The sequence below is a fragment of the Columba livia genome, chromosome 3 (assembly GCF_036013475.1).
Source record: "Columba livia isolate bColLiv1 breed racing homer chromosome 3, bColLiv1.pat.W.v2, whole genome shotgun sequence".
Classification (NCBI taxonomy): domain Eukaryota; kingdom Metazoa; phylum Chordata; class Aves; order Columbiformes; family Columbidae; genus Columba; species Columba livia.
In genome coordinates, this window is record NC_088604.1 from 86,050,991 (window position 1) to 86,077,462 (window position 26,472).

At 39.5% G+C, this 26,472-nt stretch overlaps 1 protein-coding gene and 1 long non-coding RNA gene across 3 annotated transcripts in view; one reads left to right on the forward strand and one right to left on the reverse strand.

Annotated features, from left to right (window-relative positions):
- Nucleotides 1-22,804, reverse strand: part of RMDN2 (regulator of microtubule dynamics 2) — a 49,073-nt gene extending 26,269 nt beyond the window's left edge. For both annotated transcript variants that reach the window (XM_065057985.1, XM_065057986.1), the window contains exons 1-5: nt 22,635-22,804; nt 21,612-22,078; nt 13,955-14,150; nt 12,660-12,762; nt 10,559-10,619 (exon numbers count right to left, since the gene is read on the reverse strand). In XM_065057985.1, the coding sequence (XP_064914057.1) occupies nt 10,559-10,619; nt 12,660-12,762; nt 13,955-14,150; nt 21,612-22,066 (815 nt within the window). In that variant the 5' untranslated portion in view covers nt 22,067-22,078; nt 22,635-22,804. The remainder of the gene's footprint in view (nt 1-10,558; nt 10,620-12,659; nt 12,763-13,954; nt 14,151-21,611; nt 22,079-22,634) is intronic.
- On the forward strand, nt 22,717-24,243 carry LOC110359750 (uncharacterized). The gene is made up of 2 exons (XR_002415129.2): nt 22,717-23,020; nt 23,114-24,243. It is a non-coding gene; the product is annotated as an uncharacterized LOC110359750 (long non-coding RNA).
- Nucleotides 24,244-26,472: the final 2,229 nt, after the last annotated feature.

The window sequence follows — 26,472 nt, forward strand, 5'->3', positions numbered from 1 at the left end:
CGCCGTTCCCTCTCCGTTGTCACCCGCCCCACCTGGCGGTGACACTCGGACACAGCAGGCAGCCGCGGGGCCTGCGCCTGCAAGTGGGTTTTTGTTACATGCATCGTCACCTTGTGCACTATTATAAAAATTAGGAAGGGGGAAATAAATTTTAAAAATATTGTCACACAGTAATGTGGAAATATCCTACAAATTGGGTAAAGCGTACATATCTTTTGTCAGAGCGATACTGGTTTTCCTCACAACCACTGCCTGACTCACGCTCTTTGAACATAAAGATTAAAATACCCCCTGACAGTACCTTCACAGAGAAAAATAAAGAGAAAATTGTACCAAGTGCTGCAAGGAAGTGACCCAACTGCTGAGCTAATGCTGCTCCTGGATGATGTAAAAAAACAGCCACATGTTCATCTAAATGAAGATCATAACCTCATTGAGACAGAAACAGTGCTTCTGTTAACACCAAAAAAACAAGTTATTTCCAGGTGGAAGAAAAGTTACTGAGAAGAGCGTAGAAGCATACATGTTAGTCACTCACTTTCCTAAGCACAAACACAAGCAAACTAACCCACTGGCAACATGTCATTGAAACTCAAGACTCACAAGAAACAGCCGTTGTCAGAGATGAAGGCCAAGTGCCTATGTGGTTCTCACACAGAGGTGTCTAGGTCAAAGTGGATTAATGTTTTCCCTTCTGGTGCTCCAGAATTCCTATACGTACTCTGACAAGATAAAACTGTAAGGTGTATACCTCACCTGCTGCAAAAGGAAGAACAGCAAGTCGATACAGCAAGTTTTATCAAGCATGTTTGCAAGCAACTTGAATTTTCATGCAAAAAAAATGCAGAGATGCTACCAATACTTAGACTCTGGCACCCACAGCTTGTCCCATACGAGACGGATTTACAGAAAAGACTTAAAGTCTTAAATCAAGATTATGCCACATTAGAACGTAAGTACAGCAAGTTTTACCTTCTCCCTGGTAAATTTCACAGGGCCAAAATCAGAAATAACACTCATCTTCCCAGGCTTGTGCCTTGTTCTTCTATATCGCCTCCAATGTATCCCAACTCAAAAAAACTCCTTTTATTTCATGTAGACTTTGGAAATGCATGGGTACAGGGCTTGCACTTAGCAGCCTAGATCTCCCTTTTAGCAGTCTAGTGTCAAAAGGAAAGTTTTTCTTAACTGTATTTGGTATGACTTTGTGAATGGGAGGAAAGTTTGTCATATTTACTAATACCAAAGAACTTACTATAATTCATTTGTGTCATATCTATTTTTCACTCCCTATTCTTCACCTGAGACACATTTGACATGTAAGGTAGTATGAGTACAGGCTAATGCGTTGCTAACGTTGAGAGGCCCAGTAAAAAGTAAGTTCATTTCCATTCCAGATCTAAAAGCGTTCCTGTGTCTCCTCATCTCTGTACAGGCTCAGAGCCCTGTGCATCCCATCTTCCTTCTTTGCCATCGACTCTCTCACTCCCCAGTTTCATGCACCTGCATATTCTGACAGTCTCTGCAATGCAGTCAGACCCTTGGGCTTCCTCTTCAATATGACTCCATGAGATATCAATTCCTATGTAGCCAGATTTTGCAACTTACATAACTATGAATGACTCCGGTTGCATTACTCTTCCAGAGATCACAGTTTTCCATACTTAAAATTGTATCACTTTCCTACCATAATATATCATCTATAAAAATGCATCTGATATTAAGCTTCCATGGAAAATTAAAGTAACAGTTTGATATCACCTTCCTCATGGTAGTGCAGGCATGGAAGCAGTGGCTAAGAATGTGAAAGACTGTCAATATACAAAGCAAAATGCATCAAAGTGCAAAGCGATGGTTTTGTTTGTTTATTTTCTTCTTCTTCTTGGAATACAACTTAGTCTACATTGTAGAATTTGGCAGAAATATAGTTTTTATATTAAAAAATCACCAGAGCACTGGAGTTGAGCTCCAGGGAAACATCAGATGTAGCACGCACTTGCATAGGTGACACTTGCAAAAACATGGAAAACAAACCCATATTTTGGCAAAAAAAAAAAAAAAAAAGCACAAAAGCACATTTTAAAACTCTGGCTTTGTAAATTATTGCAATACATACTAATATACCAAAACAAAGAAAAATGCTGATGTTAATGCAGGTTCACAGAAATTCACCAGTAGGACATGTGGATGCCACGTTCTGTATTTCTGAGTCTGTGGAACCCGCAACTGTGTTAGACTTCTGTGTTCCAGAAATTTACCTTTCATTTTTATTACAGACTTTTTTAGTCATTATAGCTGCAAACACAATCTTGAAGAAATTAGCAGGATATAGTCTTCACAAATGTAGAAACAGAGTGAAACAACAGCTTTCAGAAACAATAATGCAACAACTCTCCTTGACAGAAATGTAACAGAGATTACTAGATTACCAGTATTATTTCCTCCGCGACCATTCTGACAAAAAACATGCAGTAAATAGTTCTTTTCACATTTCAAATGTACCTCCTTTGCACTTGCATGAGGATGCTGCAGTGTTTCACCAACGCACCGCTATTCCAAGGAGCTTTTCCAGGGGATGCATCGTACTCTTCCTCAGTCTGGAGTGCAAACCTGAGCTCAGTCCCTTGTGAAGGGCTACTGCCATCTGCCACTTCCCTTCACCGAGGAGGGAAATGCACACCAAGAAGAAAGAGCAACAGGCAGAGAACTTGGAGAAGGGACCGCAAATGCCCTGAGGCATTGCAGCATGTCTGAACTGAAATATTCCACCAACCTGCCAATCCCCCACTACATTGTGATTTTTTTTCCCCACACAAAGTGACTTTTATCAGATCTAATCACTAACTCCAGCAAACACACAGTCCTAATACACGTGACTTTCCACCATTCTGTCATTTAAATGCTCTGACCAGAAATACACAAGAACCTATGTACCCCTCTGATCCACTTACTACAGAACATGTAGCTTTTCAGAAATGGCTTCTGAATTCGCCTTTCTGTATTTGAAATTTTAAATTATTTTTACCAAAATAATAAGTAATTTAGACATCATTGGCTTAGATTAAGCACAATTAACAACAAAGATTGCTGTAAAAGTGTTTTGGTCTTCCCATGAATCAAATACAGGGCAAACAACTACTAACCTGAGACTTTGTTATACCAAGTTTTGACTGAAAGTATTTCTGCACAAGGTATCCTTAAAAATAAGACTGTATGATAGAAACAGATGGTTGTAGCTTCTAAGTTATCTGTCTCTTCTAAGTTCAAATAAGGGATAATTAAGGGCAGAATGTTGTAAGTATTTACTTAGAAACATGGTATGGATTCAATTTTAAAGTTATCAGTAGTATGATAATATTCCACAAAATACTCTATAGTTTTAAAGAGCTTTGTTTCACTAGATAATAATTTTGTGCCATTGCACCCCACACATCTGACAAATTATCTGTCATCATTCTGTTACTGAAAGTACATGACATTCACTTTTTTGCGGGAAGTTCATGCAAAGTCCCCTTGCACGTATATGCCACCTAATATAGCAGCTCTTCTTCCATTAAAATGCTTTTCCGACTTCTGCACAGCTCCCCACATTTCTGCAAAAATAACCAAGTCACACAGTTTTAAGAACTTGACTGCATCATGCTGGGTAGTAATATCTCTTAATCTTAAAAGTTAATCTATTGATTGAATTCCAGGAGAAACTTTATCCTGGTTGGGTCGAAATAGTAGTAGACTTTCTTCAGAACCATCTTTTCCTTCTTTATCCTATTATAAGTGAGTTTACCATCTTTTGTTCACAAGTCACACAAGTTAAAAGTTTGTACATTTCTTAATATTTTCTTTGTGCAGAAACACAACTTTCTACATCTCTGAATACTTTGTACCTCTCAAATAATACAAAACACCTTCTGGGTAGATACTCCACTGTTACATACAAGCTTCTCAGTATCTTTGCAATCTCTGGACTTCCCCAATGAAATATTTTCTACCTGGGACTATCAATTCTTTCGAGGCATTTTTGTGTATCAAGTACAGAAAGTCTACTCAGACGTATAAGTCAATAGCAAATCAAAGATTCCCTAAGCATCAGTTCTAGCCCAGACAAAAGCTTAGCACCAAATTATTTGTGAACATAAGGGTCAACATTTTTAATTAGTCCTGGAAGTGAATAACAGATCTTTACAACTAACAAAAGCTAATACAATTTCTGTGATTACATCCTTTTCCATTTTTTGGCTTACAGGTCAGTCAAAACACCAAGTAAGTGATAATTATTTAACGTCCCAAATGAAGTCAATCCACTCTCTTCCATTGTGTTCCCTCTCAGTGAAAGATCATCAGCTCTGGAACCCGCTTCCAGGGACAACCCTGGACTTGTGAAACTTGTTTCTGCACTTCCAAGTAACCCATATACGCACAACAGAGAAAAATATAGAGGGTAGCTGAGGTTCAGCAGGAGTCTTCACTTGAAATTACTAAGGTTTTACTTCATAACTTCATTCCAGTCTCAATAAGACATGCTATATGACTCCTATCAGCAGGTAAGTCCTATAGAGTAACCCCAATTTAATGGCATCACTAAGCTTGTTTGTGACAAACAAACCAAAGTTCAGTGCAAAGCATGATCTTTCTAAGTAAATGTTATGAACACTGGCTGCATCTGGTAACATTTCTATACTTTGCAAAGCCTGTAAGAAGTCCTCCTCAGCAAAGAAAGAGGTGTGGGGTTCTGAGCAAGAGCAGAGAAGCCTTCTGAACACCTTCCAAACCCCTGAAGAAAAAACAGCAACAAAACCCTCACAAACATAAAATCTCACTGGTTTTGCAAAAGAACTTAAAAGTGATTGTTTAGTTTCAAGTAAAAGCACTACTAATATGCCCCTACTTTCTGTGTTTTTTGTAATTATAAAGTTGTCATCTGAAGCATATAAAGCTGCCATCTGAAGTGGCTATAGCACTGAATTGTTTGCATAGCACTTCAAATTAAAGCTGGATAATAAAGATGCTCCATGGTCCAGTAGGAGCTGTGTGGATTCATAGCTATAATTTGGGGAACACTGACCCACAAAAAGATTTTGCCTGAAGCCTGGGAAAAACAAGATGACCCGCAACTGGCTGATGCCAAATTTTGCACGCAAGTTCCTTCACAACTTGAGTAATTTTACACCAGTTGAACAAAGCACTTAGAATATTTACTCTGCCTCTCTTTAGGGTGGCCACACAAATAATAAAAGGTTACAGCTATGTTTTTCCTTTCCAGTGTTTCCACTCATTTCAGTTTTTCAGAGGTCACCATTCAAATACATCTGAAGGTTTTTTGATTTCATTGGAAACTACAATATTAAGTATGATCACACGTTTTCAAAAATCTGGATTCTGGTATGAAAATTATTCACAGCTGCAAAAGTTCATTACCAAAACTGTCTGACTACTTCAAGATATTTTGCTCTGTTCTTTCTGCATGTAGAAATTTATTTGGAGGATGAATATTGGTTACTTGTCAGTATTCTGATCAGTAAATTGGCCAGTTTTATTGTTGATGTATTTTATGATACAGTTTTATTTAAAAATATGGCTGATCTAGTAAGAAGATATATGGCATTTTTTTTGTTCTTAACTGAAGTAGATATGAAAAGAGACAGCTGAACATTAGTGAGAGTTTGCTCATGGGACCATTCCACTTAATTATCTTAATGGAGACAAAAGATACATTCTATTTCCCAGACAGCTTATAGCAGTTCTACGAAACAGGAAAACTCCTGCTCTGAAAAAGGGTTGCTTTTGCCAGTATAATTCTGTCTACACTAGGGCTTTACTGGAACAGTTCTGTCAGTCAGAGTGTGACAAAAATGTATTTAAGCAGTAAACAGAGCTTTAAAGCAGCATGGATAAGCTTCCAAAAGAAACGTTCAAAGAGGCACAGTGTACATTTCTAATGAAGAAAACAAAACCATTTAAAAGTGTCACGTTATAAAAAGTTCTAGAGAAGAATTATGAAGAGGCAAAATTCGCAAGCACAGGAGCAAATTAACCTTCTTGATGCACAGAAGACAGGAAATAGTTTTAAAGGCTATTTCAGCTCCAGTGAGGTGTTCTCTATTGACTTAAAAATCCAAAAGTAACTGACCCTAAAAGTGAAAATAAGAGCACACAGCCAAGCTACAGATATTGGATGGGTAGTAAATATATATATATTTATATAAAAGAACTGGATCACATATTTGAAGATACATACATCAGAAATGCTAAATACAAACTGAATTGCAACTCGCAAGAGACATATGAGGCAATAAGAAGAGGTTCTACAAACACAGCAGAAGGAAAAGAAACATAAATGAAAGTACAGAACAATTAGCAATGAGCAAAAAAGACAAAAGACGAAAGCAAGAAGGCTGAATTAAATTTCTTCTTTGCTTACATTCTTCCTAGCCCCCAAGGGTCAATTGTAAGTAGAGAGCAAGGAACAGGACCAGGAAAAGAATAGGACTATCATTTAATCCTCACTCATTTAGTAAGTCATAATATATTAATATATATAGTCATAATATATTAAACAGTTCAAGAGAACATTAGAAATAATGCATGAGTTGACAATACACCAAATGTGAGTTAAAACCCAGTTGTGCTGACAGGAAATATCGAAACCCCTCAGAAATAGAAAGTACAGGTTAGTAAGAAATCAACCAAAACTTTCCTTAGGCAAGGTCAGAAAACCTGCATCCTCATCAGTAGTTAATACGGAATGAAATAACCTTACATGAAAAACGAGAAAACTGTCCAACAAACAGATGGGCTTCTCTGACACAGGTTAGCATTATTTACCTTGTACAACTTCAGAAAACTTTACATTGGTGGTGAGATGAAAAGGATTTTGTTCTGAGCCAGCACTGCTTCCACACTGAGCTTGTGTTCATGCTGAGTTTCTCATCTGTGTATCTAATCTCCTATTACAGCCAGTGGAGACCCTGATCAATTCACAGCATCCCTGCTTGGACGCAGGTGCTGACTGCCACCTGAGGTGCCCCAGGGTTTCCTGCTACTTCTAGCTGCTGGCTTGGAAGCATACACACCCCCAAAGATCTGGTGGGATATCTGCCGTGCCATGCAAATATCCTGGCTCGTCAAATGGCACATGTTACCTATCAAATGTTAAGTCTCCATCCCCTCGAAGTGGTGGACAAGGCTCTCACTTGCACGTAGACATATATAATGGATACAGTACAATTAGGTGTCAATCTGGAGTTAGGTACTGCCCTTCACTTCTCTACTTAGGTATAACTGGTACACCATTATTCTTTAAGTGGTCACTTACTAGCGATCCTAGTATTTTTGTATAAATATTTATTCTATTTTTTCTTTTAAGTTTTGTTTTTTCTCTTATTATCCTTTAAACTATGGTTTACATATTACATTCGCATAATATTTCTACATGCCTTAATTGTATTGCACTGTTTCCTGACCACATACAGTGTTGCCTATTTATGATTTGGCAAAGTTCTGCTTGTGTACAACTTTGAGCACACAGTTTCTACAGGGAAGATTCCCTGAAGCCTTATTTCCTGTTCACGGGTATTAATATGTAAAATAATGTTTAGATAAACTGGATAAATTAGCATGAGTTAGACTCAAAAAATCCAGATATGAGATATAGCTGACTACCAAAATCTTCTTGGTAATGTAGAAAGTCCCAGCAGAAAGGAAAAAGGCAAACATAGTTGCTATTTACAGAAAGAGGAAAGGAAATGGAAAAGGAGAAAAGGAGTTTGGACAAACCAACCTAACCTGAAAACATTCCAGAATAAATTATTCTGTAAGTGCAGAAGCATACAAAACACTTAACACAAGTTTGTAATGAACAAACAGTATCAAACAAAAATACTTATCATGTTTGACAACATAAACAAGTCTAGAATATTAGAGGAATGCAACAAACAGGATACAGCTTGAACTTTATGTGGCCTTTGACTTCTTCCTACCAGATGTTCATCAAAATCTAACCATGGAAATATAATTTAGATGGTTGCAGAATCAGGTTCAAATGAACCTGAGCATCATTACAGGTGTTCCACAAACATTTGTGCTGGGTCCATTATCTCCCAGTCATTTCATTAAGTCAAATATTTTAAAAAACAAAACACTTCGAAAGTAAAATGGTCATCTGGGAGGGGATGTAAGTACTTACAAACCTAAATGGCCTCAATAAACCTGAGATATGGTCTGAAATAAACATTAAATCAATGAAATGTGTACAAAGTACTCTACCAAGGAGGAAAAAAAGAAATGCACAGTTACGAAACAAGTCCATCTGGTGAAGCAGCAGCACAGTAGAAAAGGATCTGCTGGAACCACAGACTGAACAACAGTTGGCAGGCTACACAGAAACATACAAATGTGTGTCTGGAGCACGGAAGTCCATTCTGCCCAGAATTCAGAGCCTCAGAGTGGCATAACCAATATGGGGCATAACACTTCAAAAATTATGCATCAAGTCAGAAAGAGTTCAGAAAACATAGACAAGCAGATAAAATCTTCAGAAAAAAATATTATACCAAACTTTTCAAATCTGTGGTGTACACCTACATAACTAAAAATCCATCAGTTCAATAGTAAGTGATAAAACCTTCACATTCATTTGCAACCCATATACAAAAAGGATGAAAACTGTAAACCATACAGAAATCCATTACCTGTTACAACAAGCAGTAACTTACAAAACGTAAGATTTTCCTCTTAAACCTCTCAAATAGGTTTTTTGAGCTAACCTGTGGAACGTGTCTCCTTACACTCATAATCTCTCCCTTGCCAGATGTGCTTGACAGTACAGGATCTCACATTTTAAGTCCAGCAGACCACCTATATCTCCCTGAACAGCATGTAAGCTTTTATCAGCATAGATTGTGCCAGTAAAGTTGTATTCATACTAAGAGATTTTGTCAGTCTGGTGGACGGGGGAGGAAGAGAGGGGCAGGACTTTTGCTTTGCATGTGATTTTGTGGTTGTTTATACACACAGCTCTAGCTGAGAGGGGTACACCAGCATTACCCCAAAGAACTGACCATGGCTGTGGTCAGGCAAACAGCAGAAATGGCTGCAAATTGCTTTCAGCAGGTATTCAAGCTATATGGGCTTCAAAACACCTCGTACTGAGGAGCGATGCTCAGAGGATCCTTTTCTGTTACTGTCACTGTCACAGGGGCAACCTCCAGCTGATAGGAATTAACTAGCAGCCAGGTTAAGGCCAAAAGCAAAGGCTCCTGTCTTCAACTATCACATTATGGCCACCTGCGGCCTAGGCTTCACCTTCAGGCAGGCATCACCATTGCTTCCAAGACATAAGAAAGAGCAAATGCAAATCCATCTGCGACAGTGAATTTTAGTCAAAATTGCGATAGCACACCACTTCTAGCACCTTGTTACAGAGCAGGCGTTTGGATCACTAGTTATTATAAATAGAAGGAAAAAAGGAATCACAGAAACATGGCAATGCTCACAGGAACACAGGGTGGAGCAATAACATAGCCATCTTTGAAGTTCAGGAGGGAGAGGCCAAGCCAGAGTGTCACCTAATTAAATGGAAACATCTGTGCCTAATCGAGCATCTAAACCTGAGCTAGCTGACATGTGCTCTCTTTATTGGCCAGGGAAATGCTGTCAAATGAACCTCAGAAGAAATTCATCTCACTCTAATGCAGATGGGCAAAACGGACTCAGATGAACTGCACTCCAGAAGTGGCTACTTCTTTTTAGTTTGTGAAGGGAGAATCATATAATAAGATTTGGTTTAGACATGTAAAAGTTAAGTGAAATCCCACTCTACATGTGTAATGACAAAATTAATGAAGAATATAGAAACAAAAATGGAAAGGAAAAGCTACTAATATCAGAAAAGGAATCAGGAGCTCAGTAAAATTGATGAATAAAATAGTAAGCTGAGGAACTGTAAGCTAGAATTCAGCAGAATTATCTTTTACCTGGCAACACTGATTTGATAAAAAATATTAACATTTGCAAAGAGTTTGTTAGCACTGGCAAGGTCTACAAAATTGATTCAAGTGCCAAGCTTTGAGGAAAATGATACAATAAAACAAAACCTGAGAAGTTAATAGAAACTTCCGTAGTCCTCTCCTTGTGTATTTTTAATTACTAGAATTTAGATTATTACATGTAGAAGAAAAGACAAAATACGAGGTCAAATGACATTATTTCGCAAATTGTTGAAAGAGAAGGTAAATGGAAAGCTATGACTTCTCTGAGCAACAATATACTGCTTTACACAAATACTCCCTTCTACATTTCACGGTATGTACTGAAGTTTGGTTACTGAGTTGTTTCACATGCTATAGTACACGCTTCACAGAATATTTCAATGTAATTTTTAGCTGCAACTGATGATAATTGAGTTCCATAAAATGATGAAAACATTTATGAAATTGATGTGAAACTGCACCATGATGTTACTTGTTCTGGGCACTACTCAAAGCCAAAGACAGCTGGTTTTTTTTTGTTGGATTTAATAAATACTATAACAATCCAAAAATGCACACTTTCTCAAACTTACCACTGGTGACTCTCGGCACTCCTGGCATCCAGCTGAACAGCCTTTTCAGCTTTAATCTTCCCTGTAAATGGAATACAATATATCAAAGGATTTATTGTACTCTTCCACATTTTCGGCAACTCCCAAGGATAAAGCAATCTGATATCCTCTAGCTGCAAAGAAGAAATTGCTTCTTTCTCTTGTAAACATTTAGATGGACAATATAGCATCCTGGCTTTATACCATTTACATACCCATACATACATATATAAATATATGCATAAGTATATATGGGTGCAATTTTAGTATTTTCTCTTAAAATCAAATTCAGATGCAGCTAAAGGACTGGACTGAACTGCCAAAGGAGACCATGTTGTCTGCAAGACGCGTTGGAGAAGCACCTGCCAGAAGAACCAGCAAAGCTGTTTCCTGCTTTGGGTAGAGGAAAGAACTAGTTGACGTTCCTTTCCAGCACAAAGACTTCCATTAAGTTCCACTTTTAACTGAATAAAGATGACAGTAGGTGATTTGATCAAACCCATGCTCCCAGTAAGAAGTTCAGATGAGATGCTTGCTGTTTGCAAAGCCTCAGCTGCAACCAATTAAGCCACACTGACATTTCTGTACTGCAAGCTAACTTCATGAAAACAAAGAACAGCACACACAGTCCTCCAACCTAGTTGAATGAAAAAAGCCCATGAAACTGCTGCCAGCTCCCCCACAGTCTCAACCCCTCTGCATGACTTATAAAAGCTGAGACAAAAAAGGCTGCTGCTGCCACCCACCACTTCATGAGAATGTGCCAAACTGGGCTGGTTACTCAACACCTAAATCCAATTTCATTCCATCATTCTTCATCTCTCCCTGTCTTTCACTATGACATTGTCTTTTACCAGTTGAGGCTACATGTAGTCACTGGCAAAGGATCCAACAACAGTTTACTGTTGTCATTTAGCTTGTGGCATAATCCTCACTGCTCTGGGTGACTTCCATACAAAGATGTCAAGGTCTACTAAAGCAAAGACTGTATCAATTAAGTAGTTAAGACATACTTCATTAGTATTTAGATGGCAAACGAAGAGGGACAAGGACCTTGGATAAGCTGAGGTTGGCTATGGAATATGTAATGACAGAATAAAGGCACAACACTGCCTTTAAGGATAATAAAGGGCAGTCAAAACTGCTTTATCAGTGATGTTGTCACTGCTGACAGAACAAAAAGTAGAGAATGCGAAAAGAGTCACAAAAGACAAAATAACCTGAACTTGGAATACACTTATAAAACCTGAATTTGGTGAAAAAGGAGAGGCAATGGAGAAATAAAGGAAAGAGAGATAATCCCAGCTACAGGCAAAAAGCATTATTATAAGAACAGTATGTTGACTGAAGGAGAGTGACACCGGTAGAAAAGATTAAGGTTTTATTGAAATAAAGAGAAGAAGTCCCCAAAAAACATAGGGGAATGTAAACTGTACTGCTAGCCAATATGCATCCAGATAGTGAAAGAAAAGGCAATGTTTTTAAAAGCAACAAAGCGCTGTGAAGAAGAAAGTCAGAACCTTGTTGAGGTTAAGCTGTCAGACAGGACACATAGGGAGAGATTCCTGGAAGCAAGATCAATTGCCACACATTACTTCTGTTTCTGGTCAACAGTTTCATCCAGATTCACAAAGTTTCATCCCCACCATCATCACAACAGTGGCTACTGATATGCAGGAGCACTCCTTTCCCACAGGAAAGCAGAAAAACAAACCTTGACTTTGCCTTGGTATTTGTTTATTCCTCTTGCTCTCTCAAAGAGAGCGTCTGTCTTTTTTTCACATTCTGGGTCTATCTGATTGTCAATAAAATACAGTATTTTAAGGCACCATCCAGCGTCAATAGCCTTCAACTGTGACCCACAATACTACGTCTTTGCCAATTTTGGATCTCTCCAGTGAGGAAAGAATGAACTGAAGTTGTATACTGTGGCAGTTTAATGCAGAAAACATTATTATTAAAGTACAAATGCTCCCATTCATTGTATTGGAAATTCCTTGGACTGGAAAACTTAAACAAATTTCAAAGCATGTCTCACTACATTCAGATGGCATTCTATGTAAACATTTTTTCCTCTGCTTACCATCAGAAACATATTTCCTCTTCTCCTCAGCATCAGTAGTCATCTCAAAGAGATCTCCATAAGCGCGTGCAAGTCTCCAAAGGAAGTCCGCACAGTTTTCATACTGAAATTAGAGGACAGCTAGGTAATTAAACTGATCAGAATGTGATTTAAACAGTTTCCTTTCATAATGCTTAAAGGAGGTTATCAGAACATGCCATAAGTCTTTGGTTATTTTGCATCCTTCCATACTGCTTTTAGTTTATGTGAGAACCAGATGACCAAGTTTATATAACCAAAAGAGAAGACAGCTTTTGGAAACACTCTGGTCTGTCTGTAGAGATTTTATTTCATAATTCAATTTTTAAATTCTTTCATTATAAAAAATAAAAAGGTAACCCAGTAAAGCAAAACAGATTCATGAATGATCTGATGTATACTTTCTTTAGGTATGCCATAAGCACCACGTTCACTCAGTATCTCATCTACCTTCCTGGGTATTTCAATATGTGAATGAAATTATAATCAGAAGTATTGTTTACCAAATCAGAAGAAACTGATACACTGAATAAGCACTGCACATCAAATCACTTGGAAATTTTATCTGGAGTTACATACATGCACAGTAAAGCCAAAGGAAAAATTCACATTAAGTATACCAGAAAGGTATAAGCAGACCACAGGCTCACAGTTTGATTTCTTGAAGACACTTGTTCTGGTTACTATAATACTTAATTCCACAGGACTTCCTCACACAGACCATTCTAAAACCAGCAAAAGTATCATTTACATAGAAAAAAGCCCATGATCTTTCTTTGTCTCATGCAAAAATACATACTCTGTTTCCCACAACAATAAGACAGGGTCTTAAATTAAGTTTTGTTCCAAAAGATGCATATATTTTTACATGTACAGCTCTCTGGTCACTATTTAAATTGACTTTTTGTTATGAACTGTAACTAGGGCTTATTTTTGGAGTAGGGCTTATATTTTGAACATCCTCAAAAATCCTGAAAAAAATCATACTAGGGCTTATTTTTGAGGTAGGTCTTATTTTCAAGGAAACAAGATACATCAAACAAAGTCTCAAAGTTACTGAGCCTGGATGGGACAGAAAATAATAAAACTTCTATGCATACCCAACACAAATATTAGCACTACCTTGAAATATTTCTTTTTCACTGTATTTTAAAAATATGCAGGAAATTTCATCTTCCATTCCTGTCTACATTTTAATGCTTGGATTAAGGAAGTTCTCAAAAGCAACACAAATCATAAATTAATAGGAAGCTAATATTAAGTTTACCCATTAATACCTTTTCATCTTTCTCAAGTAGAAGTCTGAAGCCCTCCTTTTTATCATCCTCTGAACCCTTGTGCAAATTGTCTGCCTGCTGTAAAAGATTAAATAACTCTTGTTCTTCTTCTGTTTTCACAATGGCATCGGGTGATTTCATACATCCCTTTTCTTCCTCGGAGTCTCCTTCAGAATCAGTATGAGCTGTAAGATAACTAAAATCACAGAAAATAATAACTATTCTAAAAATAGGAATAAAGCATTGTTGAAGTCAAACACAAAAAAAGTCTGGAGCACAATTTCCTCCAGTTGTCCAACATTAAAGGAGTTTTTATTCATGGTATCAAGATGATTATTATTATTACAAAACCTTCATCTTCAAAGGGACAGCACAGTCGTATTCCAAACATAACAGGCAAGTAATTACACTGTCCTGCTGCCTAATACTGCATTTAAAAAAATGCAGATACATATTAGAAACACATGTATCCTTGTGTTTCAAATGCAGAACACCTTAAATCATTAATGTGTATTAAGACATGTTCTGTAACCCCAAATAGGCCTCTTCAACTCTTTACATCAATTTCCCTAATTTCTGAAATAGGAATGAGCTTGCTAACCAAAACCTATAGTACTATAAGAATCACTTACACAAGCTTTGTTAAACACTTTTAAGATCTAGGTATAAACAAAACCACCACTGTTATCAAGTCCTTTACTTATTTCTTTTGAACACTCTGAAGGTCAGAATATCCGAAACCAGGAAAAAACTTATATTAATTTATTATGCTTAGTGCACAAGTACTCAGCACAAGGCAATCAAGGGCAAAGAAATATCTACAAAAGCTATAAATACCATGCAGAGATAAGCAGGTGGCCTCACTGTCCAAAGTGCTGAGCATACATTAGGGTCCCCCAGTTTCATACAGGAGCAGCCAAATGGCACTAGTTTTAAAAAGCAGCTTTTTGCTTGTGTACTAAAAATGGAAAGAAAAGCCTATTCTTCTGCATTTCCACTTCTGAAAATATTGTTCTGATGAGAAATAATAATGTAGAAGTACTAGCTGTCAGGTTCAGAGATTTTTTAAATGGTAACTGTGCAGAGAAATTATGAAATGTACTATATACATTAAGCAACTGAATAATCAAAGTATGCCACAACAGTCAAAATAGATAGATTTTTTTCCAGAATAGACAGATAGATAGATTTTTTTCCAGAAACGTAACCAGTATAGAATGTTAGCAATATAAATGGAAGTTAATAATAATGGCTTTTAAATATTCTGTTTTCAATAGTTTGCTTTCAGAAGTGACCAGAACTAAAACATGAGCAGATACACTTACAGCCTGTAAATGAACAACTGCTTATCAAGCTACAGAAGTGCTAGATGTGGTATGACAGTTTCACTGCAAAATTAACCCGGTAATATGGGAAAGAGGAGTCAAAAATGTTTGGGTAAAACAATATATAAATAAGCCATGTGTACATGTTAAAACTGAAAAACAACATAGAGCAGAGATGGGAAACCTCACAGATTCCTAGAGATCTCTCTTACATAATCTTGATGATGCTGAAGTTGATGACACATCCTATGTTCTATCCTGCAGAATCTTTTTCTGTAAGTCACCAAACATTTATTTTGGTTTTCTGAAGCATCTTTAGAAACAGACCATCTTGTTCTTCCATAGTTATTTTGAAGTGGGTGCAGAGTTACGTCATACACAGGCTGCATTTGTGAGAGCGCTAACTTGACCAAAAGTGAAAGGGATTTGGGGGAAGGGCGATGGTATTTTAGCTCCAATATGAAATCCTATGATGTGCAGTATGTTTGGAAAGTACCTTTCCTCACACAGTTTGCATGCCCCCTCACACCCAGTTAAAAGACATGCACTGAAGGTTTGTGCAATTACCAACCTAAATAAGGTAATGCCAGTAATTCCTAGGGACTGTAACAAACCACACAGCCCTGCACCTGCTGACATAGATGAGAACACAATGAGCTACACTAAGGTGCAGGAGTTCCTACACAACCAACAGAGAAGAATGCTATTATCAGATAAAAGAAACTAAATGTTTAAAATCTTCTCCAAGTTTCATTTGAAGTGAGTAGTGCTTCTCATTGGAAGGCGAGAAATTAAATGTCCTGATATCAAAATGTCCAAGGGAGTGCCAACAATTGTTAGTGCTTAAGAACAAGGCATGCTAGTTACCCTGACATGCATCAGCATTCTTCTAAATTTTTCCTTGCTTTCCTCAGAAAAGTAACATCTTGATGCCTTCAGAGGATGCTCTCTTCCTTGTATCTTCTTTTTTTGGCTCCAGAACTGACATTGCTGCTTCCCAGCATTTTCCACAGTAAAAGCAACAAGGTGACAGCCAAAGGCTTCAAGAGTTATTGGTGATGAGCTCCCACTTCACTATCATGCACCCCAGGCAAGCTCCTACACTGCTCCTACACTGGGGTAAAACGACAGCAAGGTATTTTAATCAAGTATAACACACTAAGTATCACTTCAAACATTGTGGCAAGCTAAGCATAAATAATGTTTTTCTGCTTTGTTTCTGAGGACACTCATTTTCTTACTAGCTCTCTGTTCTATCCTTATCATAGCTGCAATGTTTTAAGCACGAAACATAACATGTTAAGAAGGCAATATAGACTGTTAAAAACTAAACAGCTAGGATTTTTCTTAACAACACAGGTAAGCTGTACTTTAACACTTTGAACTGAAACAAGTTTTATTACAAGATAGGAAGTCCTATTATCTACTTAAGTACAAAATATGAGTGTAACAATACTATTGATATCAAACTGCTATAAGAGCTGGATAACTGACTTCAACAAAGCAGCTAGCAGGCTTACTCATCTACTAAAAAAGCATGTTACGCAGAGCAATATTATAAAAAACCCACAAGAGACAAACACAAAGCAAAAAAGTAAACCAAACAAAACCAAACAAATAAAACATCAAAACACAAATACAGTACTAACACAAACAGAATGGAGATTCTTTTTAATGCAGTTTAAAAACTCCAAGAGTCTAAGGACCGATGATACTAACCCAATAGGAAAATTAACAAAAAACAAGGAAGAGTTATTACGGTTTGTTTTACAAATATTTCCTATAACAATACTGACATCTGCGATTTTACCTGGTACTTCTGTGCATGAGGTTTTATCAGATGATAAATAGAAAAGTGAGTATTTACACTTGACAAGCACATTGACCAATATTTGATAAAATGGAAGAACTTAAAAAATGTCTACAGTCAGTGCCAATTTGTTTTCATGCTTATTACCAAGGGAGTTTATTTAAAAGAGAAACACAGTTGGTAAGAATGTGAGGAGCAATGATCAATCAACAGGACTGAGCTGGACCACAAAGGACTGTTCAAAGTTCAAAGAACAAATGGGAACTGTGCTGGACACTCACCCCACTGTGGTTGAGCTGTTCAGTAAATCCAGGTACCTAGTACTGCATTAAGAAAAAACTGAGCTACAAGGTACAAAACACCACTGTTGTATAAAAGTGTTTTGCTGCTATCATCTATTCACAACACTTCAGCTTTTACTCAGATCAAATATCACCTCTTGTCTCCCTGCCAACTGAAAAAAGTCACAAGCTGACACAAACACAGCCTCATCTGCTCCAGCTAATTCAGTAGAAAGGTAATTTTGTGCCACAAATTGGTCTGGATCAAATTTGCACTGTATGACCCAGCAGAGTGCATATCCATCAGTAATGACAAGCGCCCTTCGAGGAAAAGTTTGGCAAACCAGATTCTTAGGTCAACTGATGGTTGCATTGAAAAGAAATGGGCAGCAAAAATAAATGAAGAAATGGTAAGAAAAGTGATATTCAGAAGCAGGCAAGAGAAATGTTTCTTCCTGCTGAATATTTAAACTATTTCAAGGAAAACTTATAAATAAAACATCTATAAGAAACATATTTACTGTAGTAAATCTTTCTGGTGACTGATGCTAAATGTAATTTGCAAAGTTTGGATGCCAGGCCAGCTGAAGACTGGTGCCAAACATGACACTAATGTCAATGGTTCATCACTGCTGTATCAGGGAGGAAACAGCTTTAAAATCACAAAGAGAAGAATCAGCTGACACTCGCCATCCCAGGTGATCATCTAGACACAATTTATTGTATTTGTAAATGAATGAGTGCTTGTTACACATTCTGAAATGTTAAAGATTGAGGTTTTCACTAGTAAATTATGGAAACTGAAACTAACTATTAAGAACAGAATACAGAAAAACGCAGACTAGAAACCGTAGGCTCTTTAGCATTCAATGTCTAATCCATTCAATGTGCCTTCCATTCAGCCTGTTATAATGAAAAAACACAACTCATTTATTAAAAAGCATGTGATATTTTTCCACTTACAGACATACATAATTTTTGAAAGGCAGAACAGAAAGGTTCTCTTCCCAAGGCTGAATACCAACAGTGACACTGAGAATATGACCCGAGTAGATCAAAGCAGTGAGGAACATATCAGAGAATTTCAGCTTCAAATATTTTATGGAAAAAGACAGGGAGTATTAAATGTTTTTCTGAAAGAAGTTTACAAACCTAAAACCAACGCAGTCATTCAGCACAAGTCCATAAAACTTATAAGATTACTTCATCTGTCAATTTGGCATCTAGCCATTTGTCAGTTAAAACCAGAAGCGCTCGACACGAGCAAAATCCTATATTCTAGATAACGAAAATACTCCAGGCTGAACAAACCAAGTGACTTTAGCCACTCCTCATATGGCTTCCTCTCCAAACCCTTCCCCAACTTCGTAGCCCTCTTCTAGACACTTTGTAGTAGCTTAATATCTTTTTTGATCCTGTGTTGCCCAGCACTGCACACAGTGCTCCAGGTGAGGCCGCAGCAGTGCGGAGCAGAGCAGGACAATCACCTCCCTCACCCGGCTGGCAATGCTGTGCTGGATGCACCCAGGACACAGTTGCCCTCTTGGCTGCCAGGGCACAACTGCTGGCTCATGTCCAACTTGCCATCGACCAGAACCCCAGATCCTTCTCCACGGAGCTGCCCTCCAGCCTCTCATCCCCCAGTCTGTATGTACAGCCAGGGTTGCCGTGTCCCAGGTGCAAAATCCAGCACTTGCTTCATGCAGTTGGTGATTGCCCAGTTCTCCAATTTGTCCAGATCTCTCTGCAGGGCCTCTCTGCCCTCGAGAGTGTCAACAGCTCCCCCCAATTTTGTGTCATTGGCAACCTTACTAAGCAAGCCCTGAAGTCCTGAGTCTAACTCATTTATAAAGACATTGAAGAGCACTGGCCCTAAGATGGATCCCTGTGGAACCCCACTAGTGACTGGTTGACACCCCAACATAACCCCGTTTACTAGAACCCTTTAAGCCCAGACAATCAGCCAAATGCTCACCCACTGCACTGTGTGTTTACTCAGCTGTATGCTGGAAATCTTGTCCAGGAGGATACTGTGAGAGACAGTTTCAAATGCTTTACTGAAATCCAAAAATATCACATTGACAGGCTTCCCTTGGTCAACTAGGTGGGTAACCTTGTTGTAGAAAGAAATTACATTGGTTAGGCAAGACTATCCCCTCATGAACCTGTGCTGGCTGGGACCAACGACTGTGTTGTCATTCGGATGTTTTTCAATAACTCCCAGAACAACCTTCTCCATGATTTTGCCAGGAACAGGAGCAGCGTAAACAATGCCCATGGTGTTACACCTACAGCACATGAAGTAGTGATGCACATTAACTGGAAAAAATACCTGTGTTGTTATTGGGTCTAATGGCAAACTCTAACAGAACAAGCACCACCGTCATAAAATTATGTAAGACCTCAAAAAAAGCTATATACATTGTAACTGTACACACATTAGGATTAACAACCTATTTCCACTTGCAAGAGGAAGAAAAACAATACAAAAAGAAAATTACTTAAATGAAACAAAATTGTATTAAATTTAGATAAGATATCCAAAAGAGGCACAAGTACAAGGAAAAAACCCACCTCTTTCAAAGGGGATTAAAAACAGCATGGCAGAAACACATATCCAAATAACTAACACTGTCTATAACCTTGAATTATCTTCCTTCCTTCTGACTGCATACAAGTACTTGTCAGAGAAGACCTCTCTTAAGGACACAATCAAATCTCTTGCACTCTACAATCACTTGTATTGGATCATCTTATCATATTCTTCGTCACACAGAGGAACCTGAACAGACAAGTTTCCTTGGCTAGTTCCCAAACAGTAATGCATCTCTCCTGATCAGAAAATGCAATCTTCTCAAATGCTAGGTGTGGAATAGCCCCTATATAATCTGTGAACCTGATTATTCATAAACTGGTCCTTTAGCCTTATCTACATCTCCAATATTCCATGCATAAAGGCCTCTGCAAATCAACTAATGATTAAAACAATCTGAGAAACTAATAGAACTGAAATGTTTCTACATGATATGAACAGGGAACATCTTTGAATATCCCTGCCAATACTGAATAGTTAAAATAAATAACTGGTTCATAATAGAACTGTCAGGTCTCAAAACACGGTATCAAAATGTAAGACTTGTGAAGCATGTGGGCTGGGAAATTCTGCCCCATTAACTGAAAAAAAATTTGGAGGAACTCTTAAAAAAAGAGAATTCAATTAGTTATTATATGAAGCATGTTGCTGTCTTCAGAATATTACAGAAATATTAAAGAAAAAAATTACTTAAGATAGGCAATTTACAGACATAAGGTTGCCTACATGAATGTGTATAACACACTGAGGAGATGGTTCAAAAAACTCAGTGCTATAAACATACCCTTATTAAATTGCATGTAAGTATCTAAAACTGATTATATCAAAACAAAGTGGAAATTATAGGAGAGCAATGTCATCGCCATTTTTACATTACTAATGGAAGGTAAATTAGGTAACATATAAAGAGATAAAACTACAGACCCTATCCTGGACTCCAGGTACATCTGATCCTTCAGCTCGTTCTTCAGGTCACACATATAAAAGATCCCATTAACCAGAATGGGACTACAAGATGTGCTCAAAACTAGGAACTTTCTCTGCCACTGAGTCAGCACCCTCAATTCCCCACAATTACTTTTTAAGCCACCAGAAAGTGTCTACAACAGCAAATACACATAAACATAGCGCCATTCGTACACATGTTGCATTTGGACATAGCTTTCATAGCACGTAACACCTTTATGCAGAACACCGTAATTACTCATCTTTAAGGCCCACAGAAGACAAATATCAGAAAAAGCCTAAGAGCATTCGTACAGTTTGGACAAACTTTGTTACAGACACGAGTACTTTCTTATTAGAAGCACTTTTAAAATCACACCATTATTGTGAACTTTGCCTCTCTTTGCACAGCTATGTAGCAATACTGTATCAGATTGTTACCAAACGCACCCTTAAAAACCTCTGTTACACTTGGTGTTGACCCAAGTTCAGCTGTACTGCAAATTCAGAGATAGTAACCCAGAGTTTTCTCTGGTATAAAAATTACTAATATGAATCTTATTTTTTCCCCTCTGAATATAGAGAGACATAAAATATACATAAAGCTTTAAAAGGGCTCCTGTTTACAATACAATGTTTCACACAGGTAGTGATGCAACTTGCATTGTATGTGTACTGTAGTATATACAAACTATTGACTCACCCTCCTTCACTTTCGGCCTCCTCCGAGCTGGTAGTTTCTGTTGCACCAGAAGCTGTCTCGGGTTTTCTCCGCTTCGTTGCTCTGTGTGACGGGCTAACTCTCTGAGCATCTCCCTTCCCTTGAAGCTCATTTCGAACAAGCTCTTCAAGCTTTGGAATTGCTTCTTTCAGAAATTTCACCTCTCTCTTCAGTTCGTCCACACTTACTAGCAAGCCATTCAGTTTTTCTAGTATCTGCAGTTGCCTTCCATGTAAAACCATTACTACTCCTTGCTCATTAGGAACTTCATTTTGCAAGCCCACAGAATTAAGCCTGTTACCTACATCTAGGAACTCAGGTATATGCATAGCTGCACTGGCTTTTCGGCTCTTACGGTACCAAATCAGCATCAGGCTTATTCCAGCAGTCCCTGCCATTATGCCCAGTATCAGTCCTTTATTTTCGAAGGGAGACATTTCTGCACTCTCCTAAAATTGTGAGAAAACAATAACAGTCAGAGATGTTTTTTCTATTCTCCCCAAATTACTTCGCTTTTAAGTCACAGAAGTATAAGTCTGGAATAACTGGTGCGTGCTGCAGACAGAAAGTTACAGCTCTGGCAAATTCTGCAATAAAAGGCTACGTGCTATGACAGCAAAAACAAGTCGGTTGTGGGTTTGGGGGGGCTGGGGGCATGAGGGGCACTCACTTCTGCATCGGCACGTGCGCAGCCTTCACTTTTAAACTTCCCCACATTTGGGGATTTTTTATTTTGGTTTTACCGCGAGAAACTCCTAAAATCGGATTTTCCGCAACTGCGGAGCGGCGGAAACCCAGCTGTCAGGCCTCGGCGCAGCCCGTGCCGCCCGGAGGGTGTCCCGCCGCCCCCCAGCCCCACAGCGCTAAGGGCTGCCGGAGCCCCACGGTCACCTTCCCGCGGGGGACCGCCCGTCCCGCAGCCCGCCCCAGCCCCGGCCGCCCCAGCACGGGGGCGCCGCCGGTGGCAGCGCCAGCCCCGGGCCCAGCGCCGCCCCCGTTACGTACCGGCGGGCCGGTCCGGGAGTGGGAGCGGGTCCAGCCCAGGCGCAGCACTGCGCGGCCCCGCAGCTCTCCCGCCGCGGCACAGGGGGCGGTGGCGGCGGCGGAGCCGCCCCAGGGCGGCGATACCCGGATCGAGGGGGACGGGCCTCCGCCACAGACGCCGGCCCGGTGAAGGGCTGCTGCTGGGCAGGGCGGGGCCAGGCCAGGGCCGGGCCGGACCGGACCGGACCAGGCCAGGCCTGCCGTGCCCTGCCCAGCTAGCCTGGCAGCCCCAGAGCGGCCAGACCCGCGGCGTCCGGCTGTGAGCCCGGGTGGGCCGCATCTCTGGGAATCCCACCGGACGGTGCTGCTGCGGGGCGCCTCTAGCAGCTGCTGCAGACTTTTCTCCAGTATGCTGGTCAAGTGCAAATTTACCTGTTTATGTGTGTCTCTTTACTCTGTTGGCTACTTGTTTTCCCTAACTTAACCTTTGCTGCTTCTAGGCCCTAGAGAAACAGTATTTCCACTGTCTTAGTGGACACCTGAAGCTGCAAAATCCTGGAGAACCCCTGCCCAGCTCCCAGGAGGAGGAGCAGTCCTGGCACAAGAGCTTCATTGCCATTTTAGCCATCTAAGGGCCCAAAGCTGGTTTGACCCAAGACCATTCTATAGTGCCTAAAGTCATGGAGCAACTTGCGGTTAACAGGGTGCAGGAGGTATTGCCTGTGTCCCACCTGAGACATCACTTTTAACGGTGATACTCACAAGACTCTTCTTTCTCCTTATGACTATTTATTTCTGCATCTGCCTCCCATGCCTCTTATTTCTGGCCTTGAATGGAAGAAGGATCATCACAGACAACCTGCTGTGCCCACTTGTCCTCCTGAAGGCTCCCGGGGGGTGCCCGTGCACAACATCCTGCCAGAATTTAAAAGCATAAAACCCATGGTCTTCTATGTGAGGGTTCAAGGAAACCATTAAGGAAACAGCTATATCTGTGCAAAGAAAGAAACTGCTTTTCAACCATCGGAATTTTCCTCAGCCATATCACTCAGAAACAAAGGAACACAACGTCATTCTTAAAAAAATCCTACTTACCTTTAAAAAGTGAACAAAATGCTGTTAAAAAAAAGGTACTTGAAACAGGTAGCAAGAAATCAAGAATTCTCTGTTTTACTGTAAATTAGTAATGTAAATCAGCCTGATGTCTATTTATCTTCAAAGACTTCCTTTAAAATAACTACGGCTGCTAACTAGTTCTCTACTAAGAATCTGAGGATGAAACTAGCCTTACCTGAGACCAAACTACAACCTGAAGGAAAGGCAGAAATTTAAGATGGAAAAACAAATACAGTTTCAGTATTCTGTAGTTTCCCTAGTTACAAAAAAAAAAGTATAATCTGTTCATATGTTTTCAGTTTGAGGTTTTTAAACTGAGGATGGTAATATGTTCAATTTTATGGAAACTTTAATAAAATATTATTATTTTAAAGAACAAATTTCACTATGAGCAATTGTTGTGAGTTATGTAATCCATCGGTGTTTTAAAATGGAACAGGACTACATGAATCTCCATGCTGATGGTATTTCACATGTTCAGGAACAGCAATAAAAATTTGTTGGAAAACCTTTATTTTTACTTTCTCTTCTCAATACTATCTGCCAAAACTCTGTCTATAAGCCAACTAAAACAGGAAAGGATTTTCAAAAGAGAATGAATCAGAGGGCAAACACAGCACAAAGCTGAAATGAATGATTATGGATGCAAAAACCAAAGAGAGTTTTCCAAAGTGGATGTCTCAGGCTGCAGGCCTCAGACAAGTGGCCAGTTTTTAGAAATAATGGCCCAGGAGAACTGCTGCCTACAGCTGCCTGGACATGTAGCAACAGTGAAAATCAGGTCACTGTCTGGTCCCAAACTCCTCTTTTTTTTTTCAGCTATGGCCATTTTACCCAGGCAAAGCAATGCAGAAGTATAGAATTATTGCAGCCAGAAGGGTGTGCTGCCATCCAGCGGGACCTGGACAGGCTGGAAAGTTGGGCGGGGAATAACCTGATGAAATTTAACAAGGGAAAGTGCAGAGTCCTGCATCTGGGCAGGAACAACCCCAGGTTCCAGTATAGGTTGGGAAATTACATATTAGAGAGCAGTGTAGGGGAAAGGGACCTGGGGGTCCTGGTGGACAGCAGGATGACCATGAGCCAGCACTGTGCCCTTGTGGCCAGGAAGGCCAATGGCATCCTGGGGTGTATTACAAGGAGGGTGGTTAGTAGATCGAGAGAGGTCCTCCTTCCCCTCTACTCCGCCCTGGTGAGACCCCATCTGGAATATTGTGTCCAGTTCTGGGCCCCTCAGTTCCAGAAGGACAGGGAACTGCTGGAGAGGGTCCAGCGTAGGGCAACAAAGATGATTAAGGGAGTGGAGCACCTCCCTTATGAAGAAAGGCTGAGGGAGCTGGGTCTCTTTAGTTTGGAGAAGAGGAGACTAAGGGGGGACCTTATTAATGTTTATAAATATATAAAGGGTGAGTGCCATGAGGATGGAGCCAAGCTCTTCTCGGTGGCAAACAATGATAGGACAAGGGGTAATGGGATCAAGCTGGAACACAAGAGGTTCCACTTAAATTTGAGAAAAAACTTCTTCTCAGTGAGGGTGACAGACACTGGAACAGGCTGCCCAGGGAGGTTGTGGAGTCTCCTTCTCTGGAGACATTCAAAACCCGCCTGGACATGTTCCTGTGCAACCTCACCTAGGCGTTCCTGCTCCAGCAGGGGGATTGGACTGGATGATCTTTTGAGGTCCCTTCCAATCCCAAACATACTGTGATACTGTGATACTGTGATGTAGAAACCCGCCAGAACACAGGAGCTTTTTTCCAAGCTATGGAAGTAAACACAAATTTACCTAGATTTGGCACAATTAAATTTGCCTAAATCTGACATATGTTCTAAAAACCTGAAACTGTTTTAAGAAAAGTGCTGTTCTTCTTCATGTGGATTTTTTTTCCTAGTTCAAAAGAAACTTTGTACCTGAAGTCTAAAACACATGCAAGTCCAGAGCACCATCTGTTATAAAATGGTTAGCCTGGTGTATTTTTAGTATTTTTGGTGTATTTTTATCCGTAGTTCCTAAGAAGACAAAGCTTATGTCTCCAGGTTGTCTGTGTGCTGTCTTTCTGTCAGGCTATGCCGTGACACTTTCTCCACTGAATAATAGCTCCTGAACTTGCAGCTTAATTTTAGCCAATTTTGACAGAAGAAAGATGTCAAGATACTGAAGGTGCAACAAATTTCGTGCAGGTCAGCAGCTCTGGGGTGTTAAGACCTTGTGAATCACCATCTCTGGAGGTATTCAAAAGTTGCATACATGAGGTTCCTAGGGACATGGTTTAGTGCCAGTCTTAGGTTAATGGTTGGACTCGAAATTTGGGCCTCTTCCAACTGAAATGATTCTATGCACATCCTGCCTCCCTCCACCCCTGGCCCCAGGCAGATGTTCAGGGATGAGCTCAGCACACAAGAGCTGCAACGTAGACACACCTGCCTCCTTACAGCACTATTTGGGTAAAACCAGGCTATGTAGTTTAACTGATCTTTTGGGAAATTTTGAACTTGGACAGTATTTTTGTCTCATATTAGAAAAGTTAGCTTATTATTGAGCAATTGTGTTCAATGGGTGAGAGAACCATTACAATGTGATGGATGTATGCTATTTCCAACCAAGCTGTACCTTAATTTACTGGTGTTTTCATTTCTGTATGGAAGACATTGGTGTTTTACAATTGACATAGAATTCTTTAGCTGTGATTCTTCTGTAAATTTTCTCTTGTGGTGTGCTGTTCTTTCTGAAATTCCCCCCCCC